This window comes from Delphinus delphis, chromosome 10, assembly GCF_949987515.2.
Source record: "Delphinus delphis chromosome 10, mDelDel1.2, whole genome shotgun sequence".
In the NCBI taxonomy this organism is placed as follows: Eukaryota; Metazoa; Chordata; class Mammalia; order Artiodactyla; family Delphinidae; genus Delphinus; species Delphinus delphis.
In genome coordinates this window covers 56,400,417-56,422,703 of record NC_082692.2, presented here as the reverse complement: position 1 = coordinate 56,422,703, position 22,287 = coordinate 56,400,417, and the positions used below count along the sequence as shown (strand labels likewise).

The window sequence follows — 22,287 nt, the reverse complement described above, 5'->3', positions numbered from 1 at the left end:
ACCTGAAAACAAATCAAGAAAATTTACTCAATCTGAACAGAGTAAAAATAGGCTGAAAACTGAACCTCAGGGATTATGGTACAATATGGTACAATAACAAAAGATCTAACATTTCCATCATTAGAGTCCCAGAAGAAGATGAGGGAAAATAGCTTGCAAAGGTATTCAAAGAAATAATGGCTGAAAACATCCCAAAACTGGTGAAGACAAAAACTTATAGATTTGAGAAGGTTAGGAACCCCAAACAGGATAGACGTAAAGAAATCCACACTAAGACATATCATAATTAAACTTGTCAAAACCAAACTTTGGGACTTATCTGGTGGTCCAGTGGCTGAGACCCTGAGCTCCCAATGCAGAGGGCCCGGGTTCGATCCCTGGTCTGGGAACTAGATCCCGCATGCATGCTGCAACTAGGAGTTTGCACGCCACAACTAAGAAGTCCACATACCGCAACTAAGGGTCTGCATGCCATAACTAAAAACATTCTGCATGCGGCAACTAAGACCCAGTGCAGCCAAAATAAATAAATAAATCAATCGTTTTTCTAAAAAAAAAAAAAGAAACAATCTTTTTTTTTTTTTTGGCTACGCCATGTGACATATGAGATCTTAGTTCCCCAACCAGGGATTGAACCTGTGTCCTCTACATTGAGAGTGCAGAGTCTTAACCACTGGACCTCCAGGGAAGTCCCACGAAGAAACATCCTTGAAAGTAGCCAGAGAAAAGCAACATATTGCCTAAGAACACCAATTCACATGACAGATTTCTCATCTGAAACCATGAAGGCCCCAATTAAGTACCACAGCATCTTTCAGGTGCTGAAAGAAAAGAACTGTCAACTACAAATTGTTATACCCAGGGAAAACTATCCTTCAGAAATGATGGGGAAATAAATATATCTTCAAATGAAGGAAAACCAAATCCAGGGACTAAACAAATTTGTACTAACACAGAATCTACCACCATTTCTACAGGTAACAATTGTTATCTGTACGCAGGGACTGAATAGATATAATTAGCCAGAAATACTTGAACCATAAAATGTTACACAGGTTTTCAAATGTCATTTTATTTAAAAAAAATAATAATAATTTTTAATTTTAAAAAGTGATTTTATAAAAGCTTTTAATAATTTGAGAAAATAGTCAAGATATAACATAAAGGAAACAAAAAAGAAACAGACAAAATTATACATACAGTTTTGTTTTAAATATCTGTTAGCATATAAAAGAAACTGGAAAAGAATATTCCAAAATGTTATCAGTGATTGCAATGATTGACTCCCATAGGAAATTAGAAATTTCTCCTGTTTCTGGAGTTTCCAATTTGACTAAAGTACTTGTTACTTTTAAATGCTTACTAGCTATGTAACCACTACGTACTGGAACTAGTAATACAAAGAACCCTGCTAACACTCAGAGATTATGATTAACTGTGCAAAAGAATGGGGAATAGCCTCCACGAAATGATACAGCACAACTATCACTGCACTTATCCAAAAGAAAAGACTGTTGTCTTCTACATACCTGTGAATCTGTCCATTTTTATGCAAGTATTCCAACCCCTCCAGCACTTCTCTGAGTATTGTAGCAATGGTAGCTTCATCTAGGACTCCACTTTTATGTTCCCCCTTTGCCACAATGTGCTTAATAATATCCAGAACAGAACCTGAAAAGAGAAAACACAGTTTTCCATGATTTTTTTAACTCATTCAATATAATTCAGAACCATTTTTAAATCAAAACACATGTAAACCTTTTCATAAACTTAGCTGTGCAGGAAAGAAAGGAAAAAATAGTAAATATAAGAATATACAGAAGTTTAAAGTAATAATTTATTCTCGATTCCACTCTAAAACAGAAAGCAGCCTGCTAATATCCAAATAGTAGTGTTACACCAGCATCTTTTTTAGACTTCTAATGAGAATCTGAAAAAGGTAACAGAGGATTTTTTTTCCCTTTTCTGTATATATATTTTTTCATTTTATTTTTTTTAACATCTTTATTGGAGTATAATTGCTTTACAATGGTGTGTTAGTTTCTGCTTTAAAACAAAGTGAATCAGTTATACATATACATATGTTCCCATATCTCTTCCCTCTTGCATCTCCCTCCCTCCCACCCTCCCTATCCCACCCCTCTAGGTGGTCACAAAGCACCGAGCTGATCTCCCTGTGCTATGCGGCTGCTTCCCACTAGCTATCTATTTTACGTTTGGTAGTGGATATATGTCCATGCCACTCTCTCACTTTGTCACAGCTTACCCTTCCCCCTCCCCATATCCTCAAGTCCATTCTCTAGTAGGTCTGTGTCTTTATTCCCATCTTACCCCTAGGTTCTTCATGACATTTTTTTTCCCTTAGAGTCCATATATATGTGTTAGCATATGGTATTTGTCTTTCTCTTTCTGACTTACTTCACTCTGTATGACAGACTCTAGGTCCATCCACCTCACTACAAATAACTCAATTTCGTTTCTTTTTATGGCTGAGTAATATTCCATTGTATATATGTGCCACATCTTCTTTATCCATTCATCCGATGATGGACACTTAGGTTGCTTCCATCTCCTGGCTGGTAATAGATGATTTTTAATCACCTCTAAAGAATCCCTAGGTAAACCATACCCATCAATAACACTTTAGTATAAGATATAACAAACCAATCTAGGCCTCTAACATCAGATTAGAGTATGCAACATTGTATAAATAAAGATATAAAACACAGTTGAAACGCAGGTCAAATTACAGAAGAAAACTTGGAAAGTAAATATCGCATGTGTATGCAAACTAATTTAAGGGTTAAAATTATGTTTCAGGTTAATAAGTAGTAGAAATAAAACAGGTAAGGCAAAGAAAAATATGAAAAGAATAAAAATGGCAGTTCTTTTAAAATAACAGCCCAGATGTATTATCAATCCCATTCTTCCCAGGATGGGAAATAATGCTCCTCCTAAAAATCAGAGAGAGGGAGGGAAATGACACCAATATAGTAATTAAAGTCACAGAATGCTGTCTACCATAACTGATGATTATTAAAAAAAAGTTTGCTAGAGATCGGTAAGATTTCTGGCAGTACAATGGCCCATAAAGATCACAGAACCAAAGCAAAACAATCTCCAATATTAAAAACTGTGCCAAGAAATCTGAAACATAACATAAACTGCACTGAAAAGACTGGATGCCCATTTCTTGGCAAATGCTTCTGTTGAAAACATGTCCTGGTGGATGCTTTTTATTGCACACACTTAAAAAGAAAAAAATATACTTCCAAATAGATGGAAAGAAGTGGTCTAGATGGAATCCTCGAAAACATTAGAGAATTGAACACATGTTTACTTTAGCTCCCATTTGAAATCCACTAACTTGATAAGCTTGAGAACAAGGGCATAAACCCAGAATAAAAAAGAAAGAAAGAAAGAAGATAACAGAAGAGATATAGCACTAATTTTCTAGAAGAGAGAAAGCAGAAAAAAGTAACTGATTATGCAGAGTGGAAAAATCTGTAACTTCAGTGCCTGCACAGGAGGTATATCAATTAGGAAAAAGTAGATTCCCTACCCTAGAGCTCCAGAAAGGCTCAGAATACAAACACCAAAGACCACATAAGGGAAAGTAAGGGGGGACTGAAGGAAAGGGCTGAACACAGGAAAACTGGTTAAAGTTCATATAAGGCAGAATAAGATTCCCAGATCCCTCCTCCCTATCCTGGAAGCCAGGCCACGACCACACCCCACCTCCAGCAGGAGACAGGCAGTTTACTCTCTGTAGACAAAGAACCAGGGAGGCTTCAGATTCTAGGTAACTTTTTCTAACACTTTCCCCTCTTTATTGCTGGGATTCACAAGACTGATTCACAAAGACGGGGCCTAAGGAAGAAGTTTTGTTCTGTTTAGTTTAACCAATCACACATCAACTCCCAAAAAGCAAAGTGACTATACCAACAGGCATGTATTTCATTCTTCTGAGAAATCCAGGCCATACAAGAACTGCTCAGTAAGAAGACATATGTATAAATCCCAGCTGAGTTAAATGTTTGTAATATAAAGAATATCTAAAACAAGGAACGCAAAGGGAGAAACCCCTACTAGGAATTAAAAACACAATTTATTCATTCAACAATTTAGTCATATAGGCGATCTAGAACTAGGTGCCACAGAATATGTCAAGAAACATGTGACTGCTGACTTTCAGGGAACTTCTAATCTGGAAGATCAAAGAAATGGAGTAACAAAGACCCTAGGGCACACCAAAGTTATTAGATCTGTATTTTTAAAGAGTTTGAAGCAGGAACTCCTTTTCAAAGTCTTAGAAAATTTTAATTGATTTCACATCATCCAATGATCAACAGGGAAATTAAAGCAGTGCACACCCCCGGACAATGTCCAGAACAGATATACCAAACAAGGCTGGATAAGAAGCCCCCTCTTCCCTGGGATAACTTGTCTTTTCAGTTTTAGTCTCCTTCCCAACAATATGATTTTTATAGGTGGAGGGATGATCATGCCACTAAGACCTTCCTCCTTAACTGACAAATACTGGTCCCGGAAGGTCCCCACTTCTTTTCCATATGATTTCCTCAGCATCTTGCAGCGTCTAACATGATGATGGCGCCTATAATCCTCCCTCCTCAAACATCAAAAGTACATAGAATTCTTTATATCAACTCAGAGAAAGATGAAAGTAAAATATTCTAAGCAAAAGAAAACTGCAGATTTATCACTGGGTGATTCAAATTAATATCTAATGAAAAGAAGGAATAATGAGGGAAGGCTATATCAGCATATACAATATTATGTCCTTAGGCACAATCTAGAAGAAATAGTCTACAGGGATAATCTGTTCTTGAACTTTAATGCATGAAATTACTTGGCAAACTAGTTAAAAATGCAGATTCCCAGACCTTATAGACTGTCATTCAAGAGATCTGAGGTAGGGCCCAAGAAGTTGCATTTTAACAACCTAGGCTACTTGATGAACACTGTCCACTGAAACCCAAGAATTTCTTAGAGTAAAAGCAAGTAAATTAAATAATGGAAAACAAGAGGGGTTTGGTACAAATTTCATAACAAAGCAAAAAATTACAGTGTAGGTAGATTATCTATTCCCCCAAACCATTTCATGTCTCCCTTCATAGTCTATAGCACAGAACATTTAAAAAGCAATGCAGGGCTTCCACGGTGGCGCAGTGGTTGAGAGTCTGCCTGCCGATGCAGGGGACACGGGTTCGTGCCCGGGTCCGGGAAGCTCCCACATGCCCCGCGGCTGGGCCCGTGAGCCATGGCCGCTGAGCCTGCGCGTCCGGAGCCTGTGCTCAGCAACGGGAGGGGCTGCAGCAGTGAGAGGCCCACGTACCGCAAAAAAAAAAAGCAATGCAAAACTTTAACTGTCCAAGAAAATCATTACTAAATATTAAAAAAAATTGAAAAAGTGGTGAAGCAGCTGCTGGTTAATGACCCTTGTTAAATCTGATAATTGTAGCTCAATCAAATTACTCAGTCAACATGTTCATTTGCACAGTTTATTTTTATGAAAAAACACTCTTGAGTCCAAAATTAACTCACTCATTTTAGTTAGGTATTTTTACCAAGAAGTTTTAACCAATCTTTAGCCACTGGGTGTTGCTTGTGTCTTCCTAAGCCATGTAAGTTTTCAAAGGGACCACAATTTGCTTAGTCTGAGTATTCCATTTCAGATTAACAGGAACACCCTCCATTATTGCTTGACCATCCAAAGCTGGTCACTTTTTTTTTTTTTTTTTTTTTTGCGGTACGCGGGCCTCTCTCACTGTTGTGGCCTCTCCCGTTGCGGAGCACAGGCTCCGGACGCGCAGGCTCAGCAGCCATGGCTCACGGGCCCAGCCACTCTGTGGCATGTGGGATCTTCCAGGACCGGGGCACGAACCCGTGTCCCCTGCCTCAGCAGGCGGACTCTCAACCACTGCGCCACCAGGGAAGCCCTGGTCACTCTTAATAACAGGTATTTTTTACCTGGGTCCTGCTCAGGGTCAAGGAAGTCCCATGCCTTTTATCTATTAGAAGATGACAAAGCATCCTTAAACCACAAAATAATTCCCTAACAGTGAATTAAATTAGATTTCTGCATTTCTATAGTTCGTCCCTTTCAGTCCTACAGGTACTTCATTTTTTTTTTTTTAAGACTTAACTTTTTCTTTTCATAAATTTATTTTATTTATTTATTTTTGGCTGCGTCGGGTCTTCGTTGCTGCGCATGGGCTTTCTCTAGTTGTGGCGAGCAGAGTCTACTCTTCGTTGCAGTGCGCGGGCTTCTCATTGCAGCAGCTTCTCTTGTTGCAGAGCACGGGCTATAGGAGCGCAGACTTCAGTAGTTGTGGTGCACAGGCTTAGTTGCTCCAAGGCATGTGGGATCTTTCCCAACCAGGGCTCGAACCACTGTCCCCTGCGTTGGCAGGCAGATTTTTAACCACTGCGCCACCAGGGAAGCCCCCCTTCCTTTTTTTAAATATTTGTTAGGAATGACGTTTTTCATATAAATTTATTTATTTATTTATTTTTGGCTGTGTTGGGTCTTCATTGCTGCACGTGGGCTTTCTCTAGTTGTGGCGAGTGGGGGCTACTCTTCATTGTGGTGCACGGGCTTCCCATTGCGGTGGCTTCTCTTGTTGCAGAACATGGGCTGTAGGCACACCGGCTTCAGTAGTTGTGGCACGCAGCCTCAGTACTTGGGGCTCGTGGGTTCTAGAGCATAGGCTCCATAGCTGTGGCACACGGGCTTAGTTGCTCCGCAGGATGTGGGATCTTCCCGGACCAGGGCTTAAACCTGTGTCCCCTGCATTGGCAGGTGGGTTCTTAACCACTGTGGCACCAGGGAAGTCCCTTCATCTTTTCCTTTTAGAAGCTTTCTTATTTTTTTTTCCCCAAAGAAATTAACTTTTATTTGAAAGGAGACTACCTTTCCCCTCACTATTTCTAAGGACTCTATACAATAGCCTGCTTAAACCATTTTCCCAATACCAAAATTTCTAACAGCAAAGCATACAACTGCTCTAAATAATAAGGCTTGTCCTGCACTGATTAAACTTCAATAATTTCAACACAAAATCACACTTACCATTTTGAAGTTTTAACAAATGTATTTTAAATACAACATGTTTTGTAGGAGTCCACAAGGTTTTTATCTCTAAAAAACGACATAATTTTTAGGGTTCAAAAATTCCATTCTTCAAAAGAAATGACCAAGTGTTTTCTTCTATAGCTTCAAACTTTCTACACTCAACTATTTGATTGCTCCATGCCACCCCAGACAAACCTGACATGACTGAACTACTTTATATGTTACTAACTTCCCCAAAAGAAAGTTTAAAAAGGAGTCTGTAGTAAATGCAGCTAATACAATATCTAACACAAAAGAAGCTTTAAAAAGACCATTTCTTTCCTCATTTGATTAGGCAGGAGTTAATTTTCTGTAAAAGCAAAAAACAAACAAAAAATCATTTACAAAAGCATAACACTGGGGTTTCCTTTTTTACTCAAGATGTTCAACTACCCAAAATGACAACAATTACATCTTTAAGAATATAATAAAAGGGGTAGAAAACAGCAATACAATGGACAAAGTGTAGAAGCTAAATAAACCAAAGATTTTTTTAAGGGTTCTTTTTAAGGAGTAGGAAGGATCAGAAGCTTGGGGAAATCCAGAATTAAACAAAAAAAGAGAAAGAGAAAAAGATGTCCTCAACTGCAACTACTCTGTTTATCAATAGGAACGAGATCTTGATCGTGATCTGTATTGACTATAGTACGGAGAAGGTGATCTTCTTCTGTACTCGTAATCACAGTCTTCATATCTGCCGTACCCACGATCATATCCTCTATCACGGTTAGGATCTCGACGTCTGCCACCTCCTCCACCTCCACCACTATGAGTTGGTCTGCCCATGTATATGTCTGGTGTAGGTGTGTGAGCTCTCTTGGTGACAGAATAATCTACACGAATTCTTCTACTGTCCAGTTCCATTCCATTTGCCCTTTCCATAGCCTCCTTTGAGTCATCTATTCTCTCGAAATAAACAAAAGCAAACCCTCGTGATCGTCTAGTTCGCTGGTCATAAACCACATTGACACCACTCAATGGTCCATATCGAGAAGATCTCTCTCTGTTGTGTACAAACTGAGGCCAAACACTCCTAGACAAGTGTTGGGATCTGGATTTGCCCTGCTGCCTGTATGTCTTCTCCGGTTAAACACTGGAGAATGACTTTGGCTCCTTCGACGCTGGTATTCTGGTGTATAGGACCTACTTCAAGGTCGTCTCCTATGAGAGTGAGAATGGGATCTGGATCAAGTGTAACGTCTATGAGAATGCCTCCTTGACCTCGACCTGGATTTTGATCTTAATTGAGATGGGATTCAAAGTGTTTGGAAACTCTTGATGGACTACGAGATCCTGACCTGCTCTCCAATTTTACATGAGCAGGAGTTCCCGCTGGAGATTTTGACTGAGAGTGAGACTCTCTGCCCTCGAAGTTGTTCTCCTCTACATCACTCATGTCGGCCAGGCACTCCCCAGAACTAAATAAGAGACAAGTCTCAGCTTGAGGGCCGATGGCCTAATCAACCAGCTGGCTGTACCGTGGGGAGGAGGAAAGAGTCGGCAACAACAGCCGCTCCACTCCACTCCCACTCGGTCGCAGGCTCCAGCAAAATCTTCAGAAGCTTTCTTAATTACTTTGATTTCTAAAAATCTTATATTGCAATTTGGTGCTAATAAATGGTAGAAACACCTATTTAGATAGAAAGTGATTCTAATTTCTAAAGATTAACTTTCTATACTAATAAATTCCAACACTCAAAATCAGAGTTCTAATTATTTAATTAACAAAAGATAAGAATATTATAGTCATAAGGGAGCATTACAAAATAATTATAATATTGACACACTTAAACTTATTTTGACCATGTTGTCCATTTGGTCGATGGGCTTAAGACTGCCAGTTGCAATTCATTTTACATTTAATGAGCTTATTAAATTCTATATCAGTACAATGTTGCTACATCAAAAATATGCTTTTGATTTAAATATTTTGGCTGAGGAAGCGAATATAGAAGAATGTAGCCTAAACATACTTCTATTAACTCTGGCTATTTACATTTTTAAATTATTCAAACGGAGCCCCTGCTTCTCAATGGTCCCCTCCTCTCACTCTCTCTGCTCCAGCTATGATCCCCCATCAGTTCCCAGGACACACCACACTGCTCTATCCTGCCTCCAGTCACTCTCAGTACAGTGTTCCCTCTATCTCTGGATTCCTTCTCCCATTCTTCCCGATACCACCTCCACCTCCCATTTCACCTGGCTAATTATTACCTATTCTTCAGGTCTCCTGAAGAACGTCACCTCCTAAAGGCAGTCTCTGTCTATCTTGCCACAGCCATTCTCCCTCAATAAAGTTAGGTTCTCCTGGTACTTATTCCCATGATACCTGATACTTCTTCATGGCACTCCACACCCTTATAATTACTTAATTATAACTTTTACTTATTAGCTATAAGCCCCATAATAGCAAGGAACTGATGGTTTGATTCACCAGTGTATTGGTAATCAATAAGCATTTGATGAAAGGCTTTTTAATTGAGCTATCTTGACAGTTTCCTCCTATTTAAAAAAAATTTTTTTAAGTTGTGCTTAGTTCTATCTTTTGTTTTCTAAATATTACTTAATGTACCTCTTCAGTTTGAATATGTATTTACTTTATAACTACAAAAGATTACATTTTCTTAAAAAAGATGTAAAATTTTTAATATTTTAAAAGTAAACATTTAGATATAAGATTAAGTTGACTCATAAAATTATAAGTAATTATAAAAAGAATTAATGCCTGGAATATATTTGAAAATTATCAACCAGGAAATCTGCTGAGTGCTATGCTAGAAAAATTGGGCACCATCCCAGGAAACTTAAGACCAGGAGGAACAGAGAAGTACACTGAAAAGACATCCCACTCCGCTACATATCCTGCCCTTTCTGTGATCAGGACATATACTCACTGAGAGAGGAACGGGGATTCTTTAAAAAAAAAAATTTTTTTTAAGGCATTCTGCTTAGGAGTAGCAGAAAGGGTGGGCTGGCATACAGCTATGGATAACAGAATTAAGCAGACAACTTATTCCTGTTCATCAGAGGACCTTTTAGCAAAACATTAAAAACTTTGTATTATACATTTTTGTAAATTACATATAAAGAAAATTATGCTGTAGGTGATCAAAAACGAAAGATACAATATTACCTAATATTCCCATATCTGTCCATACTGAAAGAACCATGCTTGACCACCATCTTGAAAGGTGGTTGGTGTTAGCAAGGCTTCCAATCATCATATGAACAGGGCCTTTAACAAAGTAATCCAGTTTCTCCAGTGTGTCACTAATGGGATTGAAACAAAAAGGTGATTCTGGCTACACTGAAAAGCATCAAATAACAAGGGATTATTATTATTAATGATTAAAATTTCTTGTGCACCTATTACATGTCAGCATAATGAGGGATGCTTTGCATAGTCATCTCATTTACTCCTCCCCACTACCCTGAAATGCAGAAAGGCATCCCCATTTAACAGACAAGAAAATAGGTTCAAAGAGTTGAAAAAGTTTGCCCAGTGACACAACTGCTAAGTAGAAAACCTGGAATTTAATTCTAAAGCCTACGACTTTCCTTTAAAGCCTCTCTGGGTAAGTAAGGTGCTCAATGAGTAATGGTGTTGACATGGCAAATAAACATGGATTCTCTTTTGTGTAACCCTACAATCCAAAATGGAAGATCATGCTTCCACATAAAATATATATGCAAACAAGTCGCACAGTGATGGGAAAGTCAGGCAGCTCCATCACTCACTTGTCCTCTCCATCTTGCCACATCATTCAAATCCATGCCATAAGAAAATGTCTAATTTACTATATGGCATGGGAATTTCAGTAACCATAACAAAATCTTCAATCTATACATACCAAGGGTCCACTGTTTGCAATCAGCAATACTTACACTTTATTCTAAGGACTAAAGCAGAAATAATTGTAAATATAATAGTGCAGGATAAAGTATGTAATTAATTATGTTAATATGGGGGAAACAAGATTTTCTGTGTAAGAGTAGAGATTCAAATATAATTTTAAAGTTTTAAACGTCTGTAATATTAAACTTGAACTGTCAAATTATGACTTATTTTTAATATGCTACAATATATTTCCAAGCTCTTTCAACTAGAAACAATGACAAAGTAGCAGCAATGAGCATCCCAAGAATCCAAGTTATACTTTCTAAATACCACTCCCCATAAAAAGGATCAGGGCTCCTTAGAATATTCACTGATTCTAAGAAAAGCAATATAAATGTGAACCTTTATCCTGAACTAAAAATCAAGGAAGTTATCAAAGATTGATGGATTCATTTCAAAAGGACACAACAGAAAGCTTGAAGGGACTCCCACTGACAAAATTTTGGATAACCTGAGCATCAAAAGAATAGACTATAGCTGAGAAAGACACAGGATATATAAAAATCCTTGAGTCTATATAGTGATACTCCAAAAAATGAAAGCATTACTCAATGGGAAAAAGGAAAAAAAAAAATCACTGGCAGTGATTATTAAACTAACTTTTTACTCTGAAAATTGGTCCTTAAAAAAACACATTTATCTTGCCTTTTCAGTAGGAACTACAGTATAGGTTAACCAAAAAGCCCCAGTTAATAAGGGAAAGTTCCTTTACAGAGAAGAATGCCAGTTTATAAATGTAAAAAAAAAAAAAAAAAAAAAAAAGGCACAATAGGAAAAATTACCATTCTGCAACCCCTGACAAAACTAATTGAGACAAGCAAGGATTGTTAATGGATGCTAAAAATCATTAGACAAAAGACTGGGGAACTGGATACTCACAGTGCCAAAGTATCATCCCACAGATTACTTGCTTGCTGCAAAGGGAAATAAAGCTTACTTTTCCATGGAGAGGCCTGGCTGTCATAATCTTAAGCAATCAAAATTAATATCACCATTAAAGATACAACCAGATAGCAAATACTACTTCCTGATGTGATGCAATATGAAGTATACAGCATCACCTACAAAATATTCTGTCCAAACAACACTTAGGGTCTTGTTTTAATTTGTAGGAAACAGAGGAATATAAATCAGGTTAAACATCACCAGGAAGAAATAACCAGTTAAATCCAGAATGTGGAGTAGCTGTGTGCTGCTAGTGCTGCTTAAGGCTCCAGCTCACAGGGCCAGGCACAACATCTCTGCACATGGCCCCACTGAGCCAAGGTGTCATGTGCAGAGCTTCTGCACACAGCCCGCCAAGCTCAAGTATCAGGTGCAGCCTGATACATTTCATGCTAGAAACTCTTGTCTGAATTGCCAGGAAGAAGGCCACTGCACGTAGTACTCTATGAGCAAGTGAAACTAGACTAAGCACAAAGGAAAAAACATGAAATGTAGATCCTCTAGCAACAGGAGTAATGGAAGATTTCCCTAAATCTGCCCTCAAGCTTTTCCTTGATTGATCTGTGAGTATGGAACACTTCAAAACTAAATACTGTGAAGAGAGAAACCTTCAAGATAACGGAGGAGTAAGACGTGGAGATAACCTTCCTCCCCACAAATACATCAAAATTACATCTATGTGTGGAACAACTCCTACAGAACACCGACTGAACGCTGGCAGAGGACCTCAGACTTCCAAAAGCCGTGTGGCTGACAGGGTCTTGGTGGTCCGGCTGGCTGTCAGGCCTGAGCCTCTGAGGTGGGAGAGCCGAGTTCAGGACATTGGTTGACCAGAGACCTCCCAGCCCCACATAATATCAATCGGCAAGAGCTCTCCCAGAGATCTCCACCTCAATGCTAAGACCCAGCTCCACTCAACGACCAGCAAGCTCCAGTGCTGGACACCCCATGCCAAACAACTAGCAAGACAGGAACACAACCCCACCCATTAGCAGAGAGGCTGCCTAAAATCATAAGGTCACAGACACCCCAAAACACACCACCAAACGTGGACCTGCCCACCAGAAAGACAAGATCCAGCCTCATCCACCAGAACACAGGCACCAGTCCCCTCCACCAGGAAGCCTACACAACCCACTGAACCAACCATCCCCGCTGGGGGCAGACACCAAAAACAACGGGAACTACATACCTGTAGGCTGCAAAAAGGAGACCCCAAACACAGTAAGTTAAGCAAAATGAGAAGACAGAGAAATACACAGCAGATGAAGGAGCAAGGTAAAAACCCACCAGACTAAACAAATGAGGAAATAGGCAGTCTACCTGAAAAAGAATTCAGAGTAATGATAGTAAAGATGATCTAAAATTTTGGAAATAGAATGGAGAAAATACAAGAAACATTTAATAAGGACCTAGAAGAACTAAAGAGCAAATAAACAATGATGAACAACACAATAAATGAAATTTAAAAATTCTCTAGGAATCAACAGCAGAATAACTGAGGCAGAAGAACAGATAAATGACCTGGAAGATAAAATAGTGGAAATAACTACCACAGAGCAGAATAAAGAAAAAAGGATGAAGAGAATTGAGGAAAGTTACAGAGACCTCTGGGACAACATTAAACGCACCAACATTCAAATTATAGGGGTCCTAGAAGAAGAAGGGAAAAAGAAAGGGACTGAGAAAATATTTGAAGAGATTATAGCTGAAAATTTCCCAATACGGGAAAGGAAATAGTTGATCAAGTCCAGGAAGTGCAGAAAACCCATACAGGATAAATCCAAGGAGAAACACACCAAGACACATATTAAATCAAAATATCAAAAATTAAATACAAAGAAAAAATATTGAAGCAGCAAGGAAAAAGCAACAAATAACATACAAGGGAATCCTCATAAGGTTAACAGCTGATCTTTCAGCAGAAACTCTGCAAGCCAGAAGGGAGTGGCAGGATATATTTAAAGTGATGAAAGGGAAAAACCTACAACCAAGATTACTCTATCCAGCAAGGATCTCATTCAGATTCAAAGGAGAAATTAAAACCTTTACAGACAAGCAAAAGCTAACAGAATTCAGCACCACCAAACCTGCTTTACAACAAATGCTAAAGGAACTTCTCTAGGCAGGAAACACAAGAGAAGGAAAAGACCTACTGTAACAAACCCAAAACAATTAAGAAAATGGTAATAGGAACATACATATCGATAATTACCTTAAATGTAAATGGATTAAATGCTCCAACCAAAACACACAGACTGGCTGAATGGATACAGAAACAAGACCCGTATATATGCTGTCTACGAGAGACCCACTTCAGACCTAGGGACATATACAGACTGAAAGTGTGTTGATGGAAAAACATATTCCATGCAAATGGAAATCAAAAGAAAGCTAGAGTAGCAATTCTCATATCAGACAAAATAGACTTTAAAATAAAGACTATTACAAGAGACAAAGAAGGACACTACATAATGATCAAGGGATCAATCCAAGAAGATATAACAACTGTAAATATTTATGCACCCAACATACGAGCACCTCAATACTTAAGGCAAATGATAACAGCCATAAAAGGGGAAATCCACAGTAACACAATAATAGTAGGGGACTTCAACACCACACTTTCACCAATGGACAGATCAACCAAAATGAAAATAAATAAGGAAACACAAGCTTTAAATGACACATTAAACAAGATGGATTTAATTGATACTTATAGGACATTCCATCCAAAAACAGATTACACTTTCTTCTCAAGTGCGCACAGAACATTCTCCAGGATAGATCATATCTTGGGTCACAAATCAAGCCTTTGTAAATTTAAGAAAACTGAAATCATATCAAGTATCTTCTCCGACCACAATGCTATGAGACTAGATATCAATTACAGGAAAAAAACTGTAAAAAATGCAAACACATAAGGCTAAAAAATATGCTACTAAATAACCAAGAGATCAATGAAGAAATCAAAGAGGAAATCAAAACATACCTAAAAAAAATGACAATGAAAACATGACAACCCAAAACCTATGGGATGTAGCAAAAGCAGTTCTAAGAGGGAAGTTTATAGCAATACAATCCTACCTCAAGAAACAAGAAAAATCTCAAATGAACAACCTAACCTTACATCTAAAGCAACTAGAGAAAGAAGAACAAAAAACCCCCAAAGTTAGCAGAAGGAAAGAAATCATGAAGATCAGATCAGAAATAAATGAAAAAGAAATGAAAGAAACGATAGCAAAGATCAATAAAACTAAAAGCTGGTTCTTTAAGAAGATTAAAAAAATTGATAAACCATTAGCCAGACTCATCAAGAAAAAAAGGGAGAAGACTCAAATCAACAGAATTAGAAATGAAAAAGGAGAAGTAACAACTGACACTGCAGCAATACAAAGGATCATGAGAGATTACTATCAGCAAATACATGCCAATAAAATGGACAATCTGGAAGAAATGGACAAATTCTTAGTTAGAAAAGCACAACCTTCCGAGACTGAACCAGGAAGAAATAGAAAATATAAACAGACCAATCATAAGCACTGAAATTGAAACTGTGATTAAAAATCTTCCAACAAACAAAAGCCCAGGACCAGATGGCTTCACAGGTGAATTCTATCAAACATTTAGAGAAGAGCTAACACTTATCCTTCTCAAACTCTTCCAAAATATAGCAGAGGGAGGAACACTCCCAAACTCATTCTACCATCACCCTGACACCAAAACCAGATAAAGATGTCACAAAAAAAGAAAACTATAGGCCAATATCACTGATGAACATAGTTGCAAAAATCCTCAACGAAATACTAGCAAACAGAATCCAACAGCACAGTAAAAGGATCATACACCATGATCAAGCGGGGTTTATCCCAGGAATGCAAGGATTCTTCAATATATGCAAATCAATGTGATACACCATATTAACAAACTGAAGGATAAAAACCATATGATAATCTCAATAGATGCAGAAAAAAGCTTTTGACAAAACTCAACACACATTTATGATAAAAACCCTCCAGAAAGTAGGCATAGATGGAATTTACCTCAACATAATAAAGGGCACATATGACAAACCCACAGTGAACATTGTTGTCAATGGTGAAAAACTGAAACCATTTCCACTAAGATCAGGAACAAGACAAGGTTGCCCACTCTCACCACTATTATTCAACATAGTTTTGGAAGTTTTAGCCACAGCACTCAAAGAAGAAAAAGAAATAAAAGGAACCCAAATTGGAAAAGAATAAGTAAAACTGTCACTGTTTGCAGATGACATGATACTGTACATGGAGAATCCTAAAGCTGCTACCAGAAAACTACTAGAGCTAATCAATGAATTTAGTAAAGTAGCAGGATACAAAATTAATGCACAGAAATATCTTGCATTCCTATACACTAATGATGAAAAATCTGCAAGGGAAATTAAGGAAACACTCCCATTTATCACTGCAACAAAAAGAATAAAATACCTAGGAATAAACCTACCTAAGGAGACAAAAGACCTGTATGCAGAAAACTGTAAGACACTGATGAAAGAAGTTAAAGATGATACAAACAGATGGAGAGATACACCATGTTCTTGGATTGGAAGAATCAACATTGTGAAAATGACTATACTACCCAAAGCAATCTACAGGTTCAACACAATCCCTATGAAACTACCACTGGCATTTTTCACAGAACTAGAACAAAAAAATTTCACAATTTGTATGGAAACAAAAAAGACCCCAAATAGCTAAAGCAATCTTGAGAAAGAAAAACAGAGCTGGAGGAATCAGGCTTCCAGTCTTCAGACTATACTACAAAGCTACAGTAATCAAGGCAGTATGGTACTGGCACAAAAACAGCAATATGGATCAATGGGACAGGATAGAAAGCCCAGAGATAAACCCACGCACATATGGTCACCTTATCTTTGATAAAGGAGGCAAGAATATACAATGGAGAAAAGAGAGCCTCTTCAATAAGTGGTGCTGGGAAAACTGGACAGCTTCATGTAAAAGAATGAAATTACAATGCTCCTTAACACCATACACAAAAATAAACTCAAAATGGATTAAAGACCTAAATGTAAGGTCAGACACTATAAAACTCTTAGAGGAAAACATAGGCAGAACACTCTATGACATAAATCACAGCAAGATCCTTTTTGACCCATCTCCTAGAGAAATGGAAATAAAACAAAAATAAACAAATTGGACCTAATGAAACTCAAAAGCTTTTGCACAGCAAAGGAAACCATAAACAAGACAAAAAGACAACTCTCAGAATGGGAGAAAATATTTGCAAACGAAGTAACTTACAAAGGATTAATCTCCAAAATATACAAGCAGCTCATGCAGCTCAATATCAAGAAAACAAACAACTCAATCCAAAATTGGGCAGAAGACCTAAATAGACATTTCTCCAAATAAGATATACAGATTGCCAATAAACACATGAAAGGATGCTCAACATCACTAATCATTAGAGAAATGCAAATCAAAACTACAATGAGGTATCATCTCACACCGGTCAGAATGGCCATCATCAAAAAATCTGCAAAAAATCATCTCACACCGGTCAGAATGGCCATCATCAAAAAATCTGCAAACAACAAATGCTGGAGAGGGTGTGGAGAAAAGGGAACCCTCCTACACTGTTGGTGGCAATATAAATTGATACAGCCACTATGGAGAACAGTATGGAGGTTCCTTAAAAAACTAAAAACAGAACTACCATATGACCCAGCAATACCACTACTGGGCATATACCCTGAGAAAACCATAACTCAAAAAGAGTCATATACCACAATGTTCATTGCAGCTCTATTTACACTAGCCAGGACATGGAAGCAACCTAAGTGTCCATTGACAGATGAATGGATAAAGAAGATGTGGCACATATATACAATGGCATATTACCCAGCCATAAAAAGAGACGAAATTGAGTTATTCGTAGTGAGGTGGATGGACCTAGAGTCTGTCACACAGAGTGAAGTCAGTCAGAAAGAGAAAAACAAATATCGTATGCTAACACATATATATGGAATCTAAGAAAAAACAACTCGTTCTGAAGAACCTAAGGCCAGGACAGGAATAAAGACAAGGACACAGAGAGTGGACTTAAGGACACGAGGAGGGGGAAAGGTAAGCTGGGACGAAGTGAGAGAGTGACATTGACATAAATACACTAACAAATGTAAAATAGATAGCTAGTGAGAAGCAGCCACATAGCACAAGGAGATCAGCTCGGTGCTTTGTGACCACCTAGAGGGGTGGGATAAGGAGTGTGGGAGGGAGACGCAAGTGGGAGGGGATATGGGGATATATGTATACATATAGCTGCTTCACTTTGTTATACAGCAGCAACTAATATAACAATATAAAGCAATTATACTCCAATAAAGATGTTAAAAAAAAAATTCAGAATGTGGGACAAGATAGACCCTTCAGACCAGACCCTTCAGTAAGTCTGCCTCATGGAAGAGAGGAAGTAGGAGGGAACCATCCTAGATTAAGAGTAATTGAAGAGGCATGACAAACAAATGCAACATGTGAAACTTGTCTCACCTTATGCACTATTATCATTAGATACTTTATTCTCAGTATTTCCTCAAATGTAAATGTCCATGAAAACCAAAACAAGAAAAACATTTGTATAAATTTTCCAAACCATGGAAGTTGACATTTCATTGTACTCTACTCACCTCCACTTAGTAGCTTCATGACTAGCCACAGCTCATCTTTTACCACAAAAGACGTGTAGTAAGACACAATATTAGGATGATGGCACTGACTCATGGCTTGAATTTCTTTCTACAAAGAAGAGAAAAAAATGGTAATTCATTATATGCAAGGCTAAAACAACACTAGAAGTTACTGAATCCAGATCTGGGAATTCCAAAGACTATGTCACAACCTTTCTGGGATTTTCATGCCTGACCTCTGCAAGAATGGTTAAACCAAAAAAACCGCTTGGTTTCCCTCAGTCCATTCTGACTCTTGCTCCTTTCACTTGTTAAACTAGCGATCTCTGAAACCAAAAACATGCACTATTTATCACACCCTGCCACAGCACCACAGAGGCCTCCACTGGGACACATATTTTTACTTCCAGGTGCCCTTAAAGAACCATCTTGGGAAATCAGGTTTTACAGTCACAGAGGATAATTATCAATACTAATAAACAAAGGGTGGTTTGTTTGTTTGTCTTTCTTCTCCAAAACATTGTTTCACCTCATTTTTGTGAAATGATTAACGGTTCCCACTTTAAAGAGGCCATGAACTAAATCCAAAGTAGACACCTGAGCCCAAAGTCTCAGCTTATACTATCTCATTCGAATTTAATGAATTTAAATTAGATTTGGTGTGATAAAATGCCTTATAAAAGCCCTGTGTGATCAGGGCCCTGCTTACCTCTCCATCATTCCTACTGCCTTCACTGACCCCTACCCCCAACATACCCCAGTCCTATGATCCAGCCAAAGTAACTTCAAGTGAGCCATGCTTCTTCTAACCATGGACATTTAAATTTAACCCTGTTGTTCCCTCTGCCTCAAATACACTTCCTTCATTTTCACCTAGCTGAAAACACCAATTCTTCCTTTTGATCTCAGCCAAAATACCAGTTCCTCCCAACTTCCCAGGTTGAGTTAGTTAGGTGTCCCTTCTCTTGGCTTCCAAGCTCTGTGCATATCTCCTTACATCACAGCACATATGTACTGGATAGTACATTGGATGCTTATTTGTCTGTCCTTCCCTGCTAGACTGACAACTCCAAGAAGGCAAGTACTTAAAAGTGGACTCATACACATGGTGGGAATTATCATACGATGCTGTAATTGCCTATTTATTTTTCTGCATCCCTCACAAAACTGTAGCTCAATGAGAGGTCAGATTCTGTATACTGGCCCTTATTGTGCCTGGCACACAGTATACCCTCAATAAATATTTGCTGAATGAATAAAATCCTATAGCACTTTATATAGCTTTTTACTTACTGATGTATTAATACTTGCCCTATGCCCTTGGTATTTGTTCAGTAAGATCAATTGTGTAAAAGTTGCCCATAATCCCTGATTCATAAGAAGTGTTCAATAAACACTAGTTTTTCCATTCTCATTTTCTCTACTTGAATGTAAATTCTTTTACGGCAAGGACTTTGTTGTGTGCATTTTTGCTACCCACTAAGTTACTAGCACAGTCTTCCATACTAAAAGGTAAGTAAATATGAAGGATAAGGAAGAAGAACTAAAGTAAACACCTGCCTACTGACATAGTTATACAGGATTTGAAGAGATAAGATATGTACATATAAGAGGGAATAGAAAGAGAACAGCATATATGTGCCAAATGAGCAGTAAAGATAGTAAATGTTACAAGAATCCAGAGGAAAGAACAGTTAAGGCAGGCAAGAAGTCTTCACAGAGAAGGTGGGAACTACGTTTAGTTCTGCAGGATGTGGGATGTTATAGCAGTACAAGGTGCAAAGCACATAAAATTACAAAAAGAGGATGAAATAAGCAAGACAGATTTTAGGACACAGGAGTAAACCTGTCTAAGGTTAAGCAGTTCATGCTTTCAACAGAAATTTACCAAATGCCTACTCTGTGCCAGGCACAGTCCTAGGTGCTTGACCACAATGGTGAACCCTCATGAAACTTACAGTCTGGTGAAGAAGTCAGACAAATACTAATTAATAACACAGATGAAGAAAGTCTGATAGGAGAAGTACTAAACACTACATGATTTCATCGGAGAGGTGAATTACCAAAAATTAGGAGTAACAATCAGGGAAAGCTTCCTATAAGAAGTTTTACTACACTGACACTGAAATAGGAAAGATAAATATGTTTTTATTGTTTAATTACCTGGGACCGTATCATAAAGGAGCTTGTAACTGTGTTCAATAATTTAGGCTTCATCCTAACAGCAATGGAAAGGCATCAAAGGTTTAACTATATTTATTTTTTCATAAAAATCACTCTGGCTGTAATGTAGAAAATAAAAGAGAGAAGGCAAGACTAAAGGGAAAGACTCTGTTCAAGGTTGTTGCCATGAGCTGGGTGAGATGATAATGGCCTGAAAAACGATAAACAGCTAATTTCTCAGTTTAGATTACTGGACTATGGTTATGTTACTCTTAGGAGATGTTGGGTGAACAGCATATGGGAACTTTCTATGCTGCTTTAGCAGCTCTTCTGTAAGGTTGAGACTATCACAAAATAAAAAGTTAAAAAAAATAAGTGGTAATATGAATGAAAAGAAAGGGAAGAGTCGAGATGATACTAAAGAGGTATAAACAATAGGGCTTGGTGACTAACTGGACAGGAGAGGTGAAAGAGACAGAAATCACATAGGGGAGTGACAATGCAAAGAGCTGGGGTCAAATGGTCCAAGGTCTTAAATGTTAAGCAAAAGGTTTTGAGCTTAATCCTGGAAAAAAGAGTACTACAAAGGGTTTTCTAAAAGGAGACTATGGCGGGGGGCAAATTGGGAATTTGAGATCAACAGATACACACTACTATATATAAAACAGATAAACAATAAAGACCTACTGTATAGCACAGGGACCTATATTCAATATTCTGTAATAACCCATAATGGAAAAGAATCTGAAAAAGTATACATATACATATATATATATGTATGTATAACTCAATCACTTTGCTGTACACCTGAAACACTGTAAATCAACTACAACTAAAAAAAATTAATAAAAACAAACAAAAAACAACCACAACAAAAAAAAGGAGGCTAGCAGGAGAGCCATAAATTTTAAAGGTAAAAAAGGCCTTAAATATTCCATTTCTTCTCTTCTATTCCTCTTAATTCCCCTTGGAGTTACCCTTTTCCCTTTCCTTTCAAAAAGAAAAAATATACATATTAAGTGCTCTGCAAGAGTGGTATATTCATTCTGACTCAAATTTCCCAGCAACTTCCTCAACACTCATAAGTGATTCCACCCCTACTCATGAAAATGCTTTCCTGAAAGTCCTTTATTGTCTGCTAATACCAGATCTTTTGTCTGGAATTTTCAGTTCTCCACCTGAAGCCATGTTTTAATGATGGACTGTTCATTCCTTCTTGAAACTCACTCATCTTGATTTCTACTATTTACTCCCTGGTTTTCTGATTACTCCAACGTAGGTGGTTTTCCTCCTCTTCACACTATTCAGTCAGTCCCCAAGTAATGTTAATTTATTCATTCACTCATTCAGAGAGAACAGTCCCTGCCCTCATAGAGTGCTCATTCTAGTACTAACAATTTTTCCATCTATAAAATGTGTAGGGAATTTGTGTCTTCCTTTCCATTATCACTGTCACTG

At 37.9% G+C, this 22,287-nt stretch overlaps 1 protein-coding gene and 1 pseudogene across 1 annotated transcript in view; both read right to left on the bottom strand.

Moving 5' to 3' along the window:
• The window catches only part of OXSR1 (oxidative stress responsive kinase 1), a 101,339-nt gene that overhangs the window by 59,068 nt on the left and 19,984 nt on the right, over window positions 1-22,287 (bottom strand). The window contains exons 3-4 of the mRNA XM_060022187.1: window positions 18,667-18,775; window positions 1,530-1,671 (exon numbers count right to left, since the gene is read on the bottom strand). Of these exons, the coding sequence (XP_059878170.1) occupies window positions 1,530-1,671; window positions 18,667-18,775 (251 nt within the window). The remainder of the gene's footprint in view (window positions 1-1,529; window positions 1,672-18,666; window positions 18,776-22,287) is intronic.
• Window positions 7,578-8,663, bottom strand: LOC132431627 (transformer-2 protein homolog alpha pseudogene; annotated as a pseudogene).